The sequence below is a fragment of the Myripristis murdjan genome, chromosome 18 (assembly GCF_902150065.1).
Source record: "Myripristis murdjan chromosome 18, fMyrMur1.1, whole genome shotgun sequence".
Classification (NCBI taxonomy): domain Eukaryota; kingdom Metazoa; phylum Chordata; class Actinopteri; order Holocentriformes; family Holocentridae; genus Myripristis; species Myripristis murdjan.
Window position 1 is genome coordinate 18,705,895 of NC_043997.1, and position 21,339 is coordinate 18,727,233.

The following is a 21,339-nucleotide window of genomic DNA, read 5'->3' on the forward strand; positions in this document are numbered from 1 at the left end:
TTTTCAGTACTTATCTTACATGGATGAGCCCAGATGTGGAAATGAGACAGTGACTAAGTTATAAGCTAGAGGTGAAGCTTTTACCCTCTAAGGTACACAGCTTGACATTAAAGTGAAAATACATATAATGGAAGAAACACAAATAATGCACTCCAAACACTTGATGCCGAGGTGTTGTGCAATATCGCTGAGTGACTTTTTTATGACTCAAAGGCTCAGATGTCAGAAACCTCCTGTATCCAACTTGCCATCAGTGTAACTTTATCTAACCTCTTCCACAGGACAGGACATTGCATCGCTGCCAGCTGGGAGGGCGGGGCCTCCATGTGCAGTGGTGTTCACGCACGGCCTTGCCAGTTCGGCGGTGAGCACAGGTCACCTGGCGTGACTGGAAACCATGGCGTCCGCACGTAGCTGTGCATTGTGTCCATGGTCCTACGCGCCACTGTAGAGCACAGGCCTCTGTGGAGCAATTCTTAAGGGAGCTGGGTCTGTGCACGCACACGCACACACACACACACACACACACACACACACACACACACACACACACACACACACACACACACACACACAGAGAGACAGACAGACAAACACACGTACACATTTTCATTACTTTTAAGACACAGCATCAACAAAGTGATGATACACAGGTTTTACTTTTTGATGGTGTGTAGAAATGCCCATCTGACTCTGTAACCAATGTACTTTAATAATTATGTATGATTATGTGACATCAATACACACCTTTGGAGTCCACTGCACATTCTGTGGGGGACTTTGCTGGCCTTTGTGTCTTGGCAGTAAACGTGGCGGTGCTGTGTGGCCAAACTGGGACCCACACAATGACCATGACACTGAGACAGAGATTTCATCATGATTAGAAGCAAGTTCAGATTTTACCTGGAGTTGATTTCTTGTTAATTGCAACCTTTTAGTGGTCTTGGTTGATCTGAGTCTCCCTCTATTGTTTAATCCACATCCTGAAAACTGTAACCAGGCCATTGTCACAAGCATTGCTTACAGTGTAGAATGAGAGCTCCAGTTGAAGCAAACAAAAGTGTGTATCCTCTCCCCACAGCGCAGATCAACCTCCGTGAGTTTGATCTTGTGGCTGATGGATATTGGACTTCTGCACGTTATCATGCATCGTTTTTAGAGATAAACCATTTTCACTGGATGGTGACAGGGTGATGTTAGATGTTAGATGCTAGGGTGATGAAAAAACTCACTGTTTCTGAGAAAAACAACTTCCCTGGCTACACAAAACATGAAACCTTAGGCTGGTGTCATTAGTCATCTCAACATCCTCTTGACATCCTCTTGACTTCCCCCTTGGGAGAGCCCCTTTTCCATGATAATTCAAGTCCACTTTCTGAGATTTATCCAGAGATGGCAGAGGAAGAGAGTCAATAAAAATTTAGACTTTGGGAGGGCATCTTGTCTACAGTGCATTGTGGTCATTTATCATTTGCTGCGCACATCACACAGTGGTGGCACCAGGCAGAACAAGTGTCAATAAATAAACATAATTTAGATAGACTAGATTTATTTATAAGTTATGTACAATTGTTAAAATGGCCTGTTGCAGGATAGATATGCTCTGTTTCAGAAACTCTGCTCCCATTAGGACCCTGTGCCCCTGCTCCGCAAGTGGCCACTTGCATAACATGTGGTCAAATCAAACTGGACTTTTGTCTGAATTATAAAAGGGGAATGCCCCTCACATCACTTTGAGGTACAGAAAGTAGAAATGTATATACTATAGTGCCACTTAGTGGCATGCTATTCAGCATCAGCCTGCTTCAAAACAAAGAGGCTAAAACAATATCATCTCATACATGTCATACACCTGCTAGGACTTTTTTCTGGTCAATATGAAGTGGACTCACCGGCCCCCAGGGAGTAGTGGCCCACCTGGCACAGGGCTGAAGGTTGCACGGCCTGGTGTCAGAGGGTCTTCTCCCTGTGCCCACACAGCGCTGGCTCTCCACCTCACTCACCCCTTCCTCGCTCCCCCTCACACAGCTGACCCTCCTGCTCTGAATCCCACCTCCACAACTGGCCGAGCATGGCGACCATGGGGCCACTCGCCACCTGTTCCACCAAAGGAGACGAAGCGGAGTAAAGAAGGCATTGAAGCTTGTCATCAGTGCCTCAACTTAGCAATAATCGGGGCACAGAGACCAGCTTTGAAATGAGGAGAGAACATTCCTTGTTTAAAACTGGCCTCCTCATTTTCCTGACAACAGCAGAAACAAGGAAATGCCATTGTATGTAATGATTAGAAAAGACAAGTAGGAGACCTGACTGGAAACTGTCCTGACTGGAAACCTTTCAAATGTCCCCATGACATTTTATAATTTTCCCCAAAAAAGTGCTTTGGTCGATGAATATGTGTTATATTAGATGGGGAACCATGAAAAACAGAATTTTTGCATGTTGGGTATGTTAATGGTGGTTGATTTGTGGATGTGTCTGTGTTATCAAGCTAAATATTCTAGGTATTTAACAGCACTGACATGCAGTAGCTACAACATACCTGAGGGGGCAGGCTTGTCCATGGCATAGCTCAACTGATGGGCTGGTGTTATTCTTCTCAGGGCAAAGAAGCCCATCCACTGCCATACTGTTACCTTGGACACAGCTGCTGCCTTTGTCACCTGAAAAAATAAACAAACTATATCCATGTGGTTTGGGGTACTCAGAGAAATTTGGGGAAAAAGAGGAAAATCTGCTTAAAGAGGAACTTAATAATACAAAAAATCCAACCTCTTAAAAGTGACTATAGAAATACAGCTTTTGCAAGCTCTACAAAAGTCATAAATTAAAATTTACACACAACAAATGTAGATTAAAAAGTTTCTGTTTACGTCATGCAAGCTGAAAGCTTCAAAAGATCTCAGACAATTAAATCCAAATATCTAAGCATCAGCAACTCTCTTTAAGAGTTACAAACTAGACAAACAAAATATGATCTCTGATGTTGTGGAAAACCAGGAGCAGTTCTGAGCAAAGTTACTGACAGTCACTTGCAGAATTTAAAAAAAAAAAAAATCTATTTGGGCTGTATTTGTTGTGCTAACAATTATGCCAAAAGCCATTTGAGAGTGCAAACAGTGACTTGAGGCTATAAATAAAGCTGATCCTGAACTTGGACAAAAAAAAAAATAGTAGCTGTCATTGTAAATAAATAGTAATTAGAAGTATCTGTCATAGTAACCGCAATGCCTCAGAAACACTGAGAGCAAGTCAGTTATACAGATATTATATCAAATGTCACTATTTAGGACAACACTAAAATAAAAGTGTATTCCTTCCTCAACAAAGTTAAATGAGTTTTTGAGATGTGTAAAAAGCTTTTGTATTTAGGCATTAAAACCCTACATCACATACTTGGGCACAGAGTGAGCGTGAAGCTGAATGTGCTCAGATCGTATCAAATCAATCATAAATTGCTCAGAAAGCCAGCCTTCCAGTTACTGTCAGTTGAACAGTTCCAAAATTTGTCTTGACATGGCATTGTCAAGAGTGACTCTCTTGGCTCTATGTGTTATATATTTGGAAATGTTCTTTTCATGTTCACAACTAAGAACTTTCCCAGAACTTGGGAATTAATTCAATTTTGTGCTCCATTTTCCCTGTAAAGATATAACGTGTACTGAGATTTACATTCTTTTGGCAAGCCTTACACACCCTATCATTGAAATGCATACAATGTCGGAAGCACACATTATTTGTGGCCTTTCGCTGAGCCTGACTTAAAAAGCTCAGAAGATGCAGTTTGGCCATTTTTCAACACTGTTAAGCCCCCTTATCCTCTCCGTTTAGATTAGGCGAATGGGGCACACCCGCTTAATCTTCTTTGAAATGCTGCCTGGAAGTTCTAATTGTTGTCATATGGGGAGAGAAAGTGCTGGAGTATCAGGAAACTAAGTTCATCATCAGGAAACCAACGGTGGCGGTGCTTTGATGGGAAGGCAGAAAGGTCGTGAATAATCACACTCAGAGGAGAGGAGGGACAGTGCAGCTTAGAAGTGACCCAAACTGTGGCATGCTCAACATTCCCCACCGCTGACTCAGCCAGACAAGCCATTAGGGTATGTAAAAGGGGCTACCACAGTGTGTGTGTGTGTGTGTGTGTGTGTGTGTGTGTGTGTGTGTGTGTGTGTGTGTGTGTGTGTGTTGAATGAACAGAATCCTTTCCTAGAATCTCTACCAGCCTCAACCAGAAAAGAACTACACCATTTTAACTGAACTGCAAGAAATTATTTAGGTAAAAACTTACTTTTTTAGGTAGAATTACCATCAGAATTTGACATCAGGTTCATTAGGTTAACACTGACACTATCTTATGTGCATTTAACTATCATAAAGTTTTAAACAATGGTATTAACTGATTCCATGAAAGTGTCCAAACCAGAAAACCACCTATTTAAACTCTTCTGTTAAAGTAGTGGTTCTCTACCCAGTTCTCAAATACCACCTGTCCCGGAAGTTCCAGCTCTACTCTTGCACACCTGATCAAAATAAGAGCTTAATGCTGACTGAAACCAGTCTACCTGAACAGGGAGTGCATTAAAGTGTGTGGCCCTTGAGGACTGGGTTGAAAACCATTTTATTAAACTAACTAATATCTGAACAGAAACATAATTTACTCAAACGTATGTTCGAAACAAGGGTCTGTTGTATCTTACCTGTAATTTGTAGCTGTGAGGAAAGAGAGGTGAAACCAAGACGGTTCCTGGCAATGCAGGTGTACAGACCTTCATCCACCTTGCTTGGAGACAGGATCCTTAGCGAGCCGTCAGACAGCAGGCCTACTCTGCCAAGACAAAGATGAAGAAAAACCCACTAGACCATTTCCCTATCATGCAGTCAAATGAGCTGCAACACAATCATGTAAACAGGTTCTGATTGTTGCTCATGGTATGGTACAAGTTGGCTTGCAATTTGTAGTCCTTACCTGCTATTGTAGTGCAACTCTTTTCCACTCTTGGTCCAGGTTATGGTTGGTTTTGGGTTCCCCAATGCCTCACACTTCAGCTCCACACTAGCCACTTGTCTCTGCAGAAGAACTGGCATTCCCACATGGACCACCACTTCAGATGACGACACCACACCAACCTTCCTGGGTCTGTGGATGATCATTGGGCCTCTTAGCCTGGTTGGATGAGTTTTGATGTTTGGTTTATAAAGAAGGGGGCCTTGCGTGGAAGATTCTGCTTTTTCAGGAGGGTGAAGGGTAGACTCATTGTTTTCTCCCTGTGTCATTGTAAGCTCAGTGAGCAATTGAGCGATGAGTTGTTCCCCCCGTGGTCCTCCGAAGCCCTCTGAGAGGTTGTGGATGATCTCATCCAGCCTGTGGGTATCAGCAATTAGCATGAGGGGGCTGGAAAGTTCCGACGTTTCCTCATCTTCCATTGTTGACCTGTTCTTTTCATTGGAGTCTGTTAGATCAGGTTCTTTTTCATCCAGGATAGACCCTTTGAGGTCAAGCAAACGCTGAACTATGTTGTCATATTGGTTGAGAGAGATGTGTAGCTCCCAAAATCTCTCTCCTGTTGAGGCCACATCTGGCTGGCTAGCCTTCCGCTGTCCATCTGAGAGCAGCCATGACTCTCCTGTTTCTGGCACAGAGAGCTTCTGCTTGCTGCCAATAACCTTTAGGACAAAATTTTCTTGTGCCTGGCCTGCGACACATGTGTAGATGCCTGCGTCAGATGGGCGAAGCTGTTGGATCTTCATATAGCCTTGTGAGGTTATAGAGAGATGAGGGAGGCTTACCAGGGGCCTCCCTTCCTTCAGCCACTGGATGTGTCCCTTGCGAAATCGCCGGGTTGGGCAGCGTAGGACCACAGACGTCCAAGGAAGCAGGTAGGCATAGCCTCCCACTACAAACTGTAGCTTTTTGCCCTTTCTCCACTGGATGTAAACCTTCCTCTGGGCCAGGATTGTGGGATCTGGCTTGATAACCTCTAGTTTGATGTTTTCTGTGATGGAAAGTAATAGTGTGAGTTCATGGCTTACTTGGTACTCTGTGCTTAGTTATAATACCCTATCAAGATATCAAAGATTTATCATGATGTCAGAGGTTAGAAAAAGAAGAGTGGTAATCTAACCCTAACCCGACCGCTGAATTTACACTAATAAATTTTCTGGTCAAGCCAGTACTAAGGGGATTCATAGTTGGCTATGGAATGTTTTCCTTGCTTAGCACCAAAACCCTCTGGCAACTCCCCCTGACTCAGCAGAATGTGTGAACAAACTAGAGCTCATCAAGAACAAGAGGGATCTCTTACTTTCGCAGGGCCGTAGGGAGCATGCCCGGATGCTGGTGGGCTTCAGTGCTGGGGCACAGGTCTCGGGGGCTACGATCTGATATTGCTCATCCTCCCCTTGCCTCTTGCAGACTGCTTGTAGCCTCTGAATGCCATCTCCACAAGTCACTGAACACTACACAAGTAAATGTTTGCGTGATGTGAAAACAAGCAGACTGTGCATATTATATCACAATATTAAATGGGAACTAACCATCACACAGCAACTCCTGACTGGCAGGTGTGCTGTGTGTAGGAAGTCTAGCCAAAGGTAGAAAGTATGTTTACCGGGGACCAGTCAGTTGTGACCCACTGAGGCGGGCACTCCTGCTTGGCACAAGACTGTTGGGTTGCAGGACTCTTGGAAGGGCAAAATGTGTCAGGCAGTTCCAGCACACTGCCATCTGAAAACCGCTGTTTGCACAGGACCTCCCTCCTCTGTGTCCCACCACCACAGCTACGGGAGCACTGCACCAACCAAAACAGAGGTGCCATTTGCAGTTTTTGACAGATTACACAGGGTTGGATAGATTTAAACATTCATTCATTTTCCAATTAATTGGGTGGAAGGCAGGGGAAACACCCTGGACAGGTTGCCAATCCCTCACAAGGTAGACAGACAAACAAGCACATTCACACACACATTCACACCTAGGGGCAATTTATTATCTCCAATTTACCTGACCTGCATATCTTTGGACTGTGGGAGGAAACTGGAGCTCCCAGCGGAAACCCACGCAAACACCGGGAGAACATGCAAACTCCTTCAAACAATATGTGCTATATGCATTCGGTGAAGCTACTGTTTATGAGTATATCATGTTTACTTAGGAGAAAATCCTTTACCTTTCCCCAGTCACGTGAGTCCCACATAGGGGGGCAGTCAAAGCGGTTACACGCTTGGACAGGACTAGGCTTGGGCATCCGGCACTCTTCATCCCTAAGAGTCTCTGTGTGGTTGCTATCCCGGGAGGGTGAGTGGGTACACGCCACAGTGCGGGTCATCAGACCAACCCCACAGGTAGCAGAGCACGAACTCCACACCCCAGTTTCCCACCTGTGAAAAGGACATTTGTACTATTTGTAATGCACTTGTGATGCCAATTGTTTTTTAATCCTCAGGTCACACCAGACATTACAAGATTTGTTTGAACCACCTAAATACCAAATTGCAGTTTGTCTGGATCAAGTTCCATAAATTGCTTGTTTCGATTTTATTCTATAATTACATTCATCAGAACATATTTCAGTGGGCCCTGAATATTTCAAACCTCAGCCTTGATCACTCCTATCCAATCACTGTACCAAAGAATTGCTTTATGCACACAAGCATATTCTGAATATATACAGGCTCACAGTGTGCAACCCACAAACTGATGAGAGCCATCACAGTGCTAGATTTTTTTCATGCAGTCATGTATAAATTCCAATGGTCACATTATGGCAGGCTAGGTGAATACAAGCAAAAATGACAAAAGGGTTATTCATGGGGCCACATCCAAAGCAAAGTTAGATAAAACGTCAAATTCAGTTTTTTCAATTTAGTGAAATTTGAGATTTTTCCAGTGACCCTGCTGCAGCCAAATTAACTAGAATTAAGACTAATACCAGTGGGCTGACTAAACATAATATTAAGCTATCACAGTGATCAATCTAGCATCAAAGCTTTCACTGTATTTTTCTGTGAGTACTCTAATAGTGAAAATTCAGTGGCATGCATTCAGCCTTAGTCACTAGACTTTTAAAAAGATCTGAAAGCTTTGGCTTGGAGAAAGATGGCAGCCACTCTGCTTTTTTGCTCGATAGATTGGGTGATATTTCAAAACTATGCATATTTACATGAGGGTCCAGGGACTGAGGAGAGTTGGGAATAGAGCTTGTTTCTGGACTGGTGCTAAACTAAAAGCCAAAGCCTATGGCTGTTTCCCTTTAGAGGGAACAAGATCCAAAGAGTGTAGCTGAATATGGGACGGTGAGGAGGCCTCTGGGAAGGAGTATTTGGGCCAAAAGAAACAAGTCCAATACAGCATTTGTTGTGCCTGAAAACAAGACTCAAGGCCTGGAAAAACAGGCAAGGGCAGGCTACAAGCCTCTGGGTTTTCTGACAAGAGTGTGAGTGGTGGAACACCGATGCTGTGCACGGTGTTAACTTGAAACGTGTGGCCTACCGCAAAATCCACTCACTGTTCAGCCATGGCTCGGATATATTAACAACATGCCATTATGCAGTTTAATGGTGCAGATAAGTCATTTTGAAAAGTTATGATATGTGGAATTTAAACTACATATCTCATAACTGTGCATGTTTTACATACACAAAAAGTGACTAGTAGTGTTCAGGAATATTTGCGATTTTATAACACTGCATGTCCTTTTTTTTTATCCAAAATGACTGATAGTCTCCCTTTGCAGGTGTGCCTGAGTCCACTTCAAGGCCTCCTCCCAATCAGAGGAATTTTATTTCTCAGATGGCCTGGAAATGCCATGGGACCCCAAAGACAATTGGGTGGAAGTTACCCACCATATTTCTGAGGGATGAGTGGCATGACAATGGAAAGGAGTGGGGATGGATGGATGGATGGAATGATGGAACACTAGCAAATACAGATTTTATCATGGCCAACAATGGCATACAAATTACATGATATCAGAGGCCAAAGTTTGATTTTTTTTTTTTTTTTTTTTTTTGCTTCAGTGGGTTTCCAAGAGGAACAGTGGCAACAGTAAGAGCAGCCCTTCTACTTTTCTGTTCTGTCAAAACGGCTGTTTTTCTTGGAAAAGTCCTTAAGCATGGAGGATGGACAGGGACAATACTACAGTCAGTCCTCCAAGGTATAGTTCCTACCAGTGACATCTGATCTCTACTGTGTCTGACTTTGACTGGGTTCCACAAGCTGTCCTACTGACTTCATTTCCTGCTCTCAGTGATACAACCATCCATCTCACTCATTCTGCTTCAACATCACTGGGAGTGAAGCTACCTAAATTTCATGTGGCCCAGTGGATTAAGGAGAGAGGGATAATGTTGTGGATTTCAGTTTCATTAGCAGGAATTCTCTGATTCAGCTAGGTTGATGTGTGATTTTTACTAGTCTGCAAAGTTCAGACAAGTTGCAGGTGTGGGATACAGACATGTATCAGGGGTCTAGGACATGCTAAGCCAACTGTACTGTATGTCCCAACTCCATGCACTGAATATTTGGCTGGGTTATAGTTTTGGCAAATGGCAGAGAGTGCAGCCAGTTTTCAATTTTGTTTTAAATGACTATTTTCCTGTTATTTTCCAAAACACACTTTTGTCCTTGTCCTTTGAAATAATCACCAACAAAATGTATTGCAATTTTTTCACATGAGCTATTTTAAAAGAATCTCGAAATGAATAATGTAAGTCTTATTATTGGGTCTTACCTGGGCGGGCAGGGCTGGGTGTTGCAGTCCTGGAGAAGCTGCGGTGGCCGCCGGGAGCTCACACACAGACTCTGGTCTGCTGCCTCCCTGGTCTGCTTGTTCAGGCAGATCACCACAGCCTCCTGCACCCCTGGGATCACACAGCACCCAACAGTCACAACGCTTTCTCTAATGCTATTTATAGCACGATGGGCTACAGTGGAGCACTCATTTATTCATCTTGTTTTCAACTTTCACATAATACACACACGGATGTTGACCTGCTTCTACATTTCCTGTATCTTCTTCGAATAAATGTCTAGCTGGGCAAGAACGCAAACACATGCTGCTCATGTTAAATATCTCTTAGTAACACATTAGCACAGTCACAAACATGGAGCCCAGAATATTGCAACCAGACACTGCAATGAAACAACCCTGATATTAGGTCCTTTTTTTATGAAAGCAAACAGTGATTGTATGTAATGGGGCACAATGCACTTCAAAACAATATGGTGGACAACGTGAGGTCTGGCTTGAACCATGGATAAACTTTCAGGGTGTGATGTCAGGTCATGTTAAAAGCAATGTAACATAAATCTCAAAGCCTGTTTCTAATGCTGGGGACAATAACAGTGAGGCAGTCGCTTCAAACGCTGTCGTGGTGTGATGGTCCACAGAAGCGCAGCCCTCAGGGTGTGTATGTGACATCTGATCCGGGTCTCTAATCATCCCCGAATGAGAGTTTGTTAGGTTTTGGTGAACACACACACCGACATGAAGAGAAGCTCACGCCCATGTGCAGAAATTAACTTGCACATTCATGTGGACAAACGCGTGCAGAACACACACACATAGACACACACACATGCACACGCACACGCACACACACACACACACACACACACACACACACACACACACACACACACACATAATGCAGGCATACTACACTTAGCCATGTAGGCTTGGATATGGAGGTGGGGAGATCAAAGTGGGCCTCAACTAATGCTGGCAGGATGTTTGGGAAAGTTGTCTCTGTCTGGTGCTATGTTCACTGCTGCTGTGAGAGTCAGTGATGTATGACCTTTAGGGTTAAACTTGGAATTCATCCATTATCATCTTATATCATATAACTTACTTCTACTTCAAAGCCTATACCAGGCATGGGCTTAGTCACCCACTGACAAGGTGTCACCAGCTATTGCGGTGACTTTTCCAAGAGTCTTATTACAGCAACTGGCACTAATTCAATAAGGCTGAGAGAGTGAGTAGGCTTTGCCTGCACAATTTTATAGTGCATAAATCTAAGTGATAAAATATATTAGATATATATGTTACAAAAACTACTATATAGTGATGGGTTTAATGTAAGGTCACACATCAATTACAATGCATGTGGTTATATCAAGGATTTAGTATCCACCCTTTTTTCTCCACTGCCCACTCCTCTCTTCTTTAGTTCCTCTACTTTATATATGCATGAATTGAGGGCTGACATGATCCATACCTCCTCCACAACTCTCTGAGCACTCCGTAAACCCTTCATACTCCCAGTCGTGCAGTTCCTCTCTCTGGGGTGGGTTGCCCTCTTCCTCCTCCTGTTCATCTGCTCTTCCTTGGCCCTCAACACCGGAGCAGGGGGTTCGGTAGCAGGGCTGGCTTGTTGCAGGTTTGACCCCTTCACACTCGTCATCTGGCAGATCAGCCACTGTCTGGGAGAAGGACAGCAATACCTGACACTTGACGGCCCGTTGCTGGATCCCGGCGCCACAAGTCCTGCTGCAGGGCTGCCAGGGCCCGGGGATGAATCTAGCGATGTGAGCAGGGATGTTTGGGAAAGCAAGCAGGAGATGACGGATACAGAATGTTATTCATGAGCTAAAGACCTTGGACTGCATGTACATCATATCTAGAAAGTATGCTGTGAATGAAGGAAGTATATATACATGTACAAAAAGTCATGCCTAGACATGCAGTTACACACACACACATATACAGAAGTGCTGACTTGGGAGTAGTGTGATTGAAAGTCTAGGGGAGAGAGTCACAGGTTTTTGGCATTCTCCCCGCCTCACACAGATTTTAGTCATTTGCTGCTAAGTTCATAAACTGACAAAGTATTTGTGAAATCCAGTCCTGCTGCGGTTAATTGAACAGCTGTGAGGCATTAGGGTCAGCCACTCTTGGATAAACGGCTTTGATGTGCGTCCTTCCTCTTCTTTAAGAATGGATCAGAGAGGGGAAATACTTGTAGATCATTGGCCTGAAGGCCTGCTGTCATGACTGTATGATAGATAGGGCCCAGAAACAGAGTTGTCACACCCTCAATCGCTTTGGGATGTGTAGGAGAGAGTAAAAGAAGTAATGATAGTGAGAAAGCTCGAGAGAAGACTAAGACAGGAAATTATCTGCGTGGTCAACTCCTACTTAATCTTTCGGTTTAGTTGCCACCCTCAGATGGTGGGTATACAGGTGGTTTACCTCAATGCCCTTTTTCCTATGGTGTTTTATTTTGCCCATCTCTGTATAAGGAGGGCATAGCTGTGAACTTTGTATTCTGAAAGTTAATGTGCATCTCATACAGAAAAGAGAAGAGAGTATTCATCTCATACAGAAAAGAGAAGATAAATATGATTTACAAAATACTTTCCAGAATACTGCCAATCGTTGAAGCTTCAAATACCGCCAACCATCTTTGCCAAAGCCCTATTATATCCCCAGTGAATCATTACACCCACTGGGTTTATAACAGTACCAGTGCAGTTTCCTGTAGCGTGCCTTCAGTCTACATGCAGATCCTTTAAGTACATTTTGACATGGCAGGGTGCACGACTGTTTACATGGTGTCGTGCTGTCAGACCACAACACAAAGGTTTTATGAGATACCTCAATAAAGAACTCATTACATCAAAGTTGGCTCTATATGAGGGCTCAAGGACCCACTCTGTCTTGGATAAACAAATGAATCACCAGTATAAGTTAGACCTTGGAACATCAACAAGAAAGTCAACAAGCAAGCCCACAGCAATGTTTGTCTTCATGGGTAGTCGAGATACATCTGTTGGTTCGTAAACAATCTCAGCTAAATCTTTTTTTAATTTACTGACGGAAACAACAAATTTTTCCAATATCCAACAAAGCCCTTTTTTGTTTAAATCAATGAAAGTTCCAAAAATAGATACTTTATTCGCTCATGGCGGTGAAAACATTTTTTGGCCAAAACGAGGATCATACACAGGTTTAATTTTTAAAGTAGTTGCACAGCAGTGGTTAGGAACAGGCAAAAGCCCTGGCGATCGAGGTGCAATAAGTCTAAAACAGGAATTTCCTTCTTCGTCCTCTCACATCCGTAACCTGGCCCCATATGGCAGGCAGATATTGTTGTTGGCCGCTGAGTGACAGCATATTATACGCAGATATTTATGTGCTTTTGGGGGTAAGACATGCTTTTTTGCAATAGAACAAAATCATATGTTTTGGCACTGATCATTTGTGCCGCTCTCTCTCCATTTCTCGCTCTCTCAGTCTCTCACTCTTTCCAAAGATAAGTCAGAGAGAGAGATGTTTTGAACTGGCTAACATGGTAGCTAATACAAGTCATGCAAGACACTGGGCATAGTCCAAAGGTTGTCCATCTTCAGACGACAGCCTTTATAAGCCGATGGTTATGTGGGGCAAGAACATCTGGAACATCTGAAGCTTTCTGAGGCAATGTTGGTAGCCAGCAACGGCCCACTGCTTTCCAAAAAGCTCTTTTCCCTTTCACCTTTAGCTTCACCTTAAGTGACCTTAAACAGTGTATTGACCAGCATAATAATCACTTTGATCTGGCAATGCACATATTCACTGGAGGATTACACCATTAAACCGATATAACGTCATTGTGTCAATACAATGTAGGCAAAAACACTTTCCTGCCTGTCCATAGACAAAAATTGTTCTGACAGTATGCATAACAACCATTTGACATGTTACACAGGTGTGTGAAAAGATATGCGCACAAACTGACGCATTTTTTGAGACATGTCAAAATAAAAGGCAGCAGCAGTTGTAGATTTTGACTTGAAGTTGACGAAAATGGCTGCTGACATGAACATAACCACGATACTGTGGAGGCTACAATGGCAACGCCAGGCCCTGTCTACCTCAATTTCACCTCCAGGTAAATCACAGACTTGGGACTGTGAAAACTGTTGTTGGAACGGTGTATCTGGAAGCTGACTTTTGCTTCTTTACCCCTGCAGAGTGACACTAAATCTGTAAAGCGGATATTTAATGTTGTAAATCTCCCTTTCTTTTTCCGGGTTGTGAACCTTGAGAGCCTGTATAGGTTTAGCAGTAGCTGTAGTCGTGTTCCTCCGCCTAAATTACTGCATGGCCCTGACACCTATGATGGTTTCAACAGAACATCCACTTCAGACAGAAGACGGCTGTTCCAACTGGGCGACGAGTTCGAGGTGACAATTACACTGGGATTAAGTGAAGCCCTGGCAAGTGGTTTTGTAGAAGGAGAAGCAGCCATGGCAGATAGGTTTGTACAACACTTTATTTATTAAAAAATGTTTTTGGCTTGAGGAGTAGGTGGTTATAGTGTAGCATGCCTTTGAGAGTACATAGTTTAATGTTAGCAGAATAAAATATTCAAAAGCTTGAACTGCGATCAGATAAACTGCCTCCAATTCAAGGAAGCAAGAAAGACGATTTTGGCTCATACCATTATGTGTATGTATACTTGCATGTTTGTGTGTGTGTGTGTGTGTGTGTGTGTGTGTGTGTGTGTGTGTGTGTGTGTGTGTGTGTGTGTGTGAGTGTGTGTGTGTGTGTGTGTGTGCGTGTGTGTGTGTGTGTTCAGCACTCACGTTGGTTCTTCAGTCACGATAACCTCCTCCAGCTCTATGGCCTGCTTATGCCACAGTGGCTTTGCCTCCACTGGGACTTTCTCTAGATCAAATGAAACAGAACAGACAGAAACTTGCATATCTCAAAAGAAATAACAAGTCTAGTTTACTGTTTAATTGTGTGCATTCTCCTGGGATTATTAGTTGGATCTGAAAAAGTACAAAAACAGGCATTCTGGTTATGCAGAGCAGAAGGTACAAAGTTGACATCCTGTTGAACCCTGCTGGACCAATTGGTGGGTTTGTCATTACAAATGCATGCAGCATGGCCAAGCTTTGTTCAAACCCACAAAACTTTATTTTAAATTCTAGTTGAGATCCCAAGGTTTCCAAAGATACCAAATATGTCCTGCTGAATTACAGGCAGCGAAATATGTTTAAGACAATGCGCAAGATATCTAGACATTTTCTGTTTGATGTTAAGGTGCAAAATTGCCCTAATTTGAAACGATGGCAGTGTAACAAATGAACAGTTGACTTTACATTGGAGCTGGAATCTGTGACCCATTTTGACATTTGTTTGATGTAATGGTGCAGCCAAAAACAATAGCATTTTGGGTTTGAATATTTCACTCAATACAAGCCTGACAAAACAATACAAGTATGACAACGTTGCAACCAGCAGATATAGAATATATATATATGTCAAACTTTCATACAATAAGATAAAGTATTTTCTTTCTTTTTGAAGCTACTTAAAAGGAAACTTAAGGAAAAATTGACCAATTGGAGAAAGCCGTACTACTGCCTCGTTTAATAATTTGAATTGATTAATTTTATGTAAAAAGAATGAGATCTCAACCAACCTGCAGGCTTGTAGCAGGGCACAGTGACCAGGCACTCCTCCTTGATGTGGGGTTTGGTGGTAGGGTTGCAGCCCCCAGCATGGAGCCCCCTGTGATCGATGCACAGCACCACCCTGTAGCGCAGGCCCTGACCACAGGTCACTGTGCACTGTTGGGGACATGACAGATGATGAAAGCAGTCAAGGCCTACCCCATGAATTATGACTGATTTCAGTGTGGTCCAGATAACGATGCCAGATAACAGTCCTCACCCACAGACATCATATTATCTTGATGTAAACTAGAAGCCTCAGTGACTGCCAAGCTCACATTTGAAAGTGAGATATTAACTAAAATAAAACAGTATCAAGCTTGTTGTCTTTTATCTTTTTTTTTTTTTTTTTTTTTTTAAATCTGCACTTGCCTCCATGTTATTTTGGTGATACTAAGAGCCCCAATGAGTTATCGCTTTAATCAAAACCCATGGTGTTGTTTTGAACCAAGTTTCCATGACATTGTCCCTTTGCTTGTGTTTGATAGAATGTCTCAGGCATGGACTCAAGTGAAGAAAAAAACACACCCACAAAAATCCCTACAAACCAGCCTTCTGCTCAGGGGTGTTTTTTGTGTATCTTCTGCCAAGACAAGCATTTAAGGGCAAGTTCACAGGGAAGAATGTGCTAGGTAAACAGCGTCCCAGGTTTTCAGGGGGCCACAAATCTGGTTCCCTGGGCCTCTGCTTGTGCCTGCATGACTGGCGAGGTTCAAATCGCCATGAGGAAGGTGCACGGGACATTTATAATTGGTGAGTGCGACGGCCACGATAAGACAAGAGATGCTGCGAATCAGGTGCCATCTCTCCTGTGAGACGGTGAGCCTGCAAGGGGTGTTGGACAGCCTCAGCTGCACCATCTTGATAACCTGCGTGTGTGTGGCGCAGAGGGAGATGAAGAACTCCATATGCACTGTTGACTTTGGGATTTTAATTAAAGCTTTGTATGTTTTGGATGGTGCGCTCAGGCACACAAGGACAAGGGTGGCGAGGGACGGTCAACGCGGGGTTAGCAGTGCTACTGGTGGTCACATGGGAAGGTTTCTCTTTTAACACACGTTTACTTTAGCAGCTACGAGTATTCCAGTCTTGTCAAGAACACTGCTTGAAAAGTGAAGAGACGACAGAATAACAGGTCAAACTGTCTAGTGAGTGTGTTTTTGTTTCACCCTGAGAGGATTAATCATGTTTTCTTATTTTTCTAGCTCCACGGGTTAATTAAGACCCACTGTGTCAAATCACAGGCTACAAAGACAAATGAGTCATTTGCTAATGTGTGACTGCTGGGCCAGCTACAGGACACAAAAAACATCTATTTTTATTTGGCTCCTGGGCATTTTTTGCCAGACCTAGCCTGTCTAATATTGTGATGTTTCACAGTGCCTCATAGAGCTCACTGAGGTGATCAGCGGCAGACTTGCCAGCTACTCTAATCAATTAAGGCTCAAGTTGTTGCCAGTGTACATAGCTTTGACAGAACACAATGTTCTGTTCTTATGGGATATTGGTGTGTTCTGACCAAATGTGAAGTGTGTTTTTGCATTGCGGACTTGCATAAGTACGGCCTCAAATTTTTTACTTAAGTTGAAAAACTTCAACTCATGCAAATTTGCAAATGATGCGTATTTTCGCATTATTCCCGATGCAGAAATTTGCGTTATTCACATCACCCACCGTGAATTTGCATCTATTTGTGTCTTTGCATTGACTTTGTAGGTAATTGCACCACATTAAAAACTCGCCACGCCTTTGGTCTGAACATGCCAAGTACTGGAGTTATATAATAAAACTGAAGCTGTATAATGTGTGGCACCACACTGTACAGATCCCTACAACAGAGAAAGCTGTGTAGTGTGTCCTGAACCTTGTTTCCAGGAATGTGAGGCCTTTAAACTGCTATTACTATTTATACTGTAACATGCATTTCACCTTAGAATAACAGGTTTCTGTGCTTTTTACTGTTTGTTCACTATATCAATAACCATTAATATGTATGAAAACAACTCAAGGGTAAGATTAAGTTTTCCAAAACTTTGAGGAAGGTCACCTACGGGTGACCACTCCTGTGCCAGCCAGGTGGGGCAGTCGAAGGTGTTGCAGGGCTGCAGGATAGCTGACTTGGGGGAGTAGAGACACTTCCACTCCTCGGTAGGGGTGATGATGCCCTGCATGTCCTCCTCTACGCAGGACACTGAGCGACTCTGGATGCCCCCACCACAGGAGGTGGAGCAGGCCGTCCAGGGGCTGCTCTCCCATCTGACAGTTAGAGGAGAAACATCAGGGCCCATATTAGCCAAATACTTACTTACTAGACTATTTTCTATTAATGCAGAAATTTGCAGAATAGTGATGGACAGATTTTGTGATGTGTAGTTGTATTTAAGTTTGTGTGCATCATTGACTTCACCTCTTACTACTTAATACATACCGAGGCAGGGGATGGTAGAGGTCATATGGCATAATTTGCTTGTAGCCATCACTAAAAAGCAGAATCAGTAAGGGAAATTAAAATAGCATAGCCTATATGTAGTAAAGTTTAGCATTGTTTATAGGCTCTCCTGAGAAAAAACATCAAAAGTGCTGTATATCAACACAGCAACAGTCTTGAACAACAGCTGACAAGAAAACCATAGGCAGACATGTGCGCCTTCTCTAACTCCTTTGAACATGCACATGACCACTGGTCAACTGGACACTTTAATCTCAAAGGAAATTTAACCTGGCAAGGCAGGGCTCCATGTTGCACTCCTGGAGTTTGGGCTTGGGTTTGATATTTTCTGGGTAGTAGTGGCAGTACTGGTCCACCACCACTCGACCACTTCGCAGGTCAAAGCACTCTGCTGAGGTCAGCTGGTATCCTGTGGTCACAGACATGTCACACGGGCAGACAAAAACCCAATAAAATGACAAACATCGAGACTTGAGACTCACTTGAGATTGAAATTGAAAACAGGGAGTACCACCGAACAATCATGTAACTTATCAATACTTTAATGCTGCCGTCGGTGCAGGCATACCTCCACCACAGGTGACAGAGCAAGGGAAGAAGTCTGTCTCTCTCCAGCGGTGGACAATGGGCTGGTAGTAGATGAACTGGACCACACTGTCTGCTCCACTGGCATACTGCACCTACACAACCAAATGATCAGGATCAATTGCTCTCATTGCTGACTGAAACACAAACACTTCCCAAGTGAAGGGAGAGATGTAGTAATCATGTGACCATCAAGCCAACCAGCTAACCTAACCCAATGACAGTATATTGTAATCATCTGATGATAAATACACAAAGGTATTTGTCAGACATGTTTCCAATACTGAGCACATACTGCTAACATACTGAGCGCCAACATTCACCATTAATATGACTGCACACCCTGCCTCACCTTCAGTCAGCTGATCTGTTTAGCGGCCACTGATTTGGCTTATGTTCTTCACAGCTAAGTGCCTTATGGAAATATGCCTCGCACAACTAAGATTAAAAAGGAAAATATTATTATACAGACAGTGATTGGCATTTCAGATAATGCGGTGGCTGAGACCACGAGTGTCCCTGCTGGTTTTGGATTCCCACCAAGAGCCTTCTCTAATGTTTCCCTTCCTCTGCAGCCTTCTCAGCAAGAAAGAGAATAAAATTAGACTTAAACTATGAATGCACTTGGCTTCACAAAGTGAAAAAATAAACCACTACAACCTTCTAACAATCAGTGACAAAATGTTGCTTTCGTGTTCGCTTTGAAAAGACAAAAGGACATCTCCGGACATACACGCTTCACAAAGTAATTCATGATGATTTAACATGCAACTTAATATACTTGCTTGATTAGTACTTGAAGCTTATGTTGAATTTAGAGTTGGGGATGCAACACTGTCCTGAAGTAAGCTATCTTCACTGCCCCTTTATAATAAACTTTAAAGGTGAAGATTTAAAGGAACTGAAGAGTCTACCAGACATCATTCTCCTCAGATTTACCCAGCAGCTTATGGAGACTGTTTTGGGATATGGATTGTTTTGGGCAGGCTTTCATGAGACAAATTTCCCATCCAGACCAGACAGGGTGTTGGTCATGTATTGTTAAGCTAAATGGGTGGAGGGAATGGATTAAAAACTGGAGGTTAGGTAGAGTATGAGCCTGGAGTTGGGCTGGAGCCGAGGGTGAGGCCATGGTCCGTGCTTGAGCCTGAGCCACGATGGGGCTTAATACTGGAGACTGAGCAGGAGCTGTGACTGAGAAAGCGCCTGCAGGTAGGGTTAGGCACAAAAAACAGCCACTCTGCTTATCCAAAGGACTAATAAAGACAAGGATTGGAAACACACTCCATTTCTGACTCTGGGATTGACACTGCTTCCACAGTTTCCTGGGCCAGAGTTAGTTGAGGCGTGAGATGGGAGGAAAAAGGCTGACGCTGCTGGAATTTGCATTGTTCACCGACCCACCCAGTGCCAACATGTGACAGGGGGATGCTGGAATCCATCTTTAAGTGTTCATTTCATTTTATTTTTGCATTTTACATATAAGGAGAGCATAAAGACCAAATTAATGTCACTATTTTGGACAGGCGGAGAGGGGAGGATAGACAGAATGAAGATGACAGCGCCTAAATGATAAGGTGAAGGTGGATTTTTATACATTCAAAGGTTCAACACTCTAAAAAGCGAGGACTTGGTAAAGTTCTTATCACAGAAGTGGATTGATAATTGCTGAAATGAGTGACGACTTGGGAGTGGTCCATTTGCACAGCGTAACACTCAATAGAAACAAATAACGTAGACATTAGAGTGTTTACTTTAAGAAAAAGCTAGAAATTAATCTGTATGTGTGTGATGTGAGCTTTATTGATTTAAGATGCCTTTTTAAATGACATATTGCCGTCTATCCTAAATATTTCAGCAAACATTTTCCTTCTAACCTCATCCATCCAAACTGTAGAAATATGCAAAGACAGATTATACCTACAAGACATATAAATCAAACTCCACCACCATTCATTCACATTCATTTGTTTACAGTGGAAAGACTGTCTGGCAGCTTTTTAATACGCTTTTCCATTTGCCCAGGCTTTTCCAGCACTGCGATATGAACTGGCTGTCTGCCTCATAACAGATTAGAAAATTATGCATTTACAGCTGCTCAGATTTCTGTCTCCTGCATTCCTATTTATTGTCCTATCCTGACTTGTGTTTAGGAGGGGCGGGTGTTTTCACTGGCATTTTCCAGCCCATGGCCTGTATAATTTCTAATGTCCGCTAACTGGCCCTAGCATGTGTGAGCGCTTGTGTGTGTGTGTATGACCTATAAGTGTGATAGCCAGTGCATTATGACCAACGGCTGTTTGACACATTGCAAATAGTCTTACACGGTAGTAATCAACTCATGGACGTCTGCCAGGATGTTAATTAGCGAGTAAAGCAGTGGCAAGAGGAGCAAATGTTCTGGCTGTGCTGTGTCTGAATGAAATCACAGGGCACTGCTGGACCTTTGAACAAATTGCACCATTAACCAGAGCCTTTTCTACTCTCACAAACTCTTTACATTACAGTGATCTATAACCATGTGCCGTTAACAGTCATGCATATGCAGGTTTTCATCACACATAAACAAGACAGCAGGTAATTTAACTGATCAGCACAAAGTTGAAGGTAAGAAAGAAGTTACCCATAGCTCCATGGACAAACCCTTGTGTGGACAAGGATTTTTGCTCTATTCATAACAGTATTTGTAGCGCCATATGGAAATCACAGAATTGCTAGTAAAAACATTACATATATCCTAAATATGAAGTCCAATATATAATTCTTGATCAAAAAAAATCTGAAGTGGAGATGTGTAAATTGGCACATAATCAGAAGTACTCTGATTCATGCAATTATGTACTTCAAAGCGTTTCCTTCA

The 21,339-nt window shown here is 43.0% G+C and overlaps 1 protein-coding gene across 3 annotated transcripts in view; it reads right to left on the minus strand.

Annotated features, from left to right (window-relative positions):
• The window catches only part of LOC115376919 (ADAMTS-like protein 1), a 102,825-nt gene that overhangs the window by 2,084 nt on the left and 79,402 nt on the right, over positions 1 to 21,339 (minus strand). For 2 of the 3 annotated variants that reach the window (XM_030076754.1, XM_030076753.1), the window contains exons 9-25: positions 18,463 to 18,574; positions 18,165 to 18,303; positions 17,874 to 17,924; positions 17,497 to 17,701; positions 15,415 to 15,562; positions 14,570 to 14,651; positions 11,218 to 11,519; positions 9,729 to 9,858; positions 7,167 to 7,377; positions 6,609 to 6,788; positions 6,303 to 6,456; positions 4,967 to 5,993; positions 4,698 to 4,825; positions 2,543 to 2,663; positions 1,893 to 2,097; positions 748 to 857; positions 271 to 491 (exon numbers count right to left, since the gene is read on the minus strand). In XM_030076754.1, the coding sequence (XP_029932614.1) occupies positions 271 to 491; positions 748 to 857; positions 1,893 to 2,097; positions 2,543 to 2,663; positions 4,698 to 4,825; positions 4,967 to 5,993; positions 6,303 to 6,456; positions 6,609 to 6,788; positions 7,167 to 7,377; positions 9,729 to 9,858; positions 11,218 to 11,519; positions 14,570 to 14,651; positions 15,415 to 15,562; positions 17,497 to 17,701; positions 17,874 to 17,924; positions 18,165 to 18,303; positions 18,463 to 18,574 (3,526 nt within the window). Of the gene's footprint in view, positions 1 to 270; positions 492 to 747; positions 858 to 1,892; positions 2,098 to 2,542; positions 2,664 to 4,697; positions 4,826 to 4,966; positions 5,994 to 6,302; positions 6,457 to 6,608; positions 6,789 to 7,166; positions 7,378 to 9,728; positions 9,859 to 11,217; positions 11,520 to 14,565; positions 14,652 to 15,414; positions 15,563 to 17,496; positions 17,702 to 17,873; positions 17,925 to 18,164; positions 18,304 to 18,462; positions 18,575 to 21,339 lie in introns of those variants that run through there. The other variant, XM_030076755.1, reaches the window with a different exon arrangement.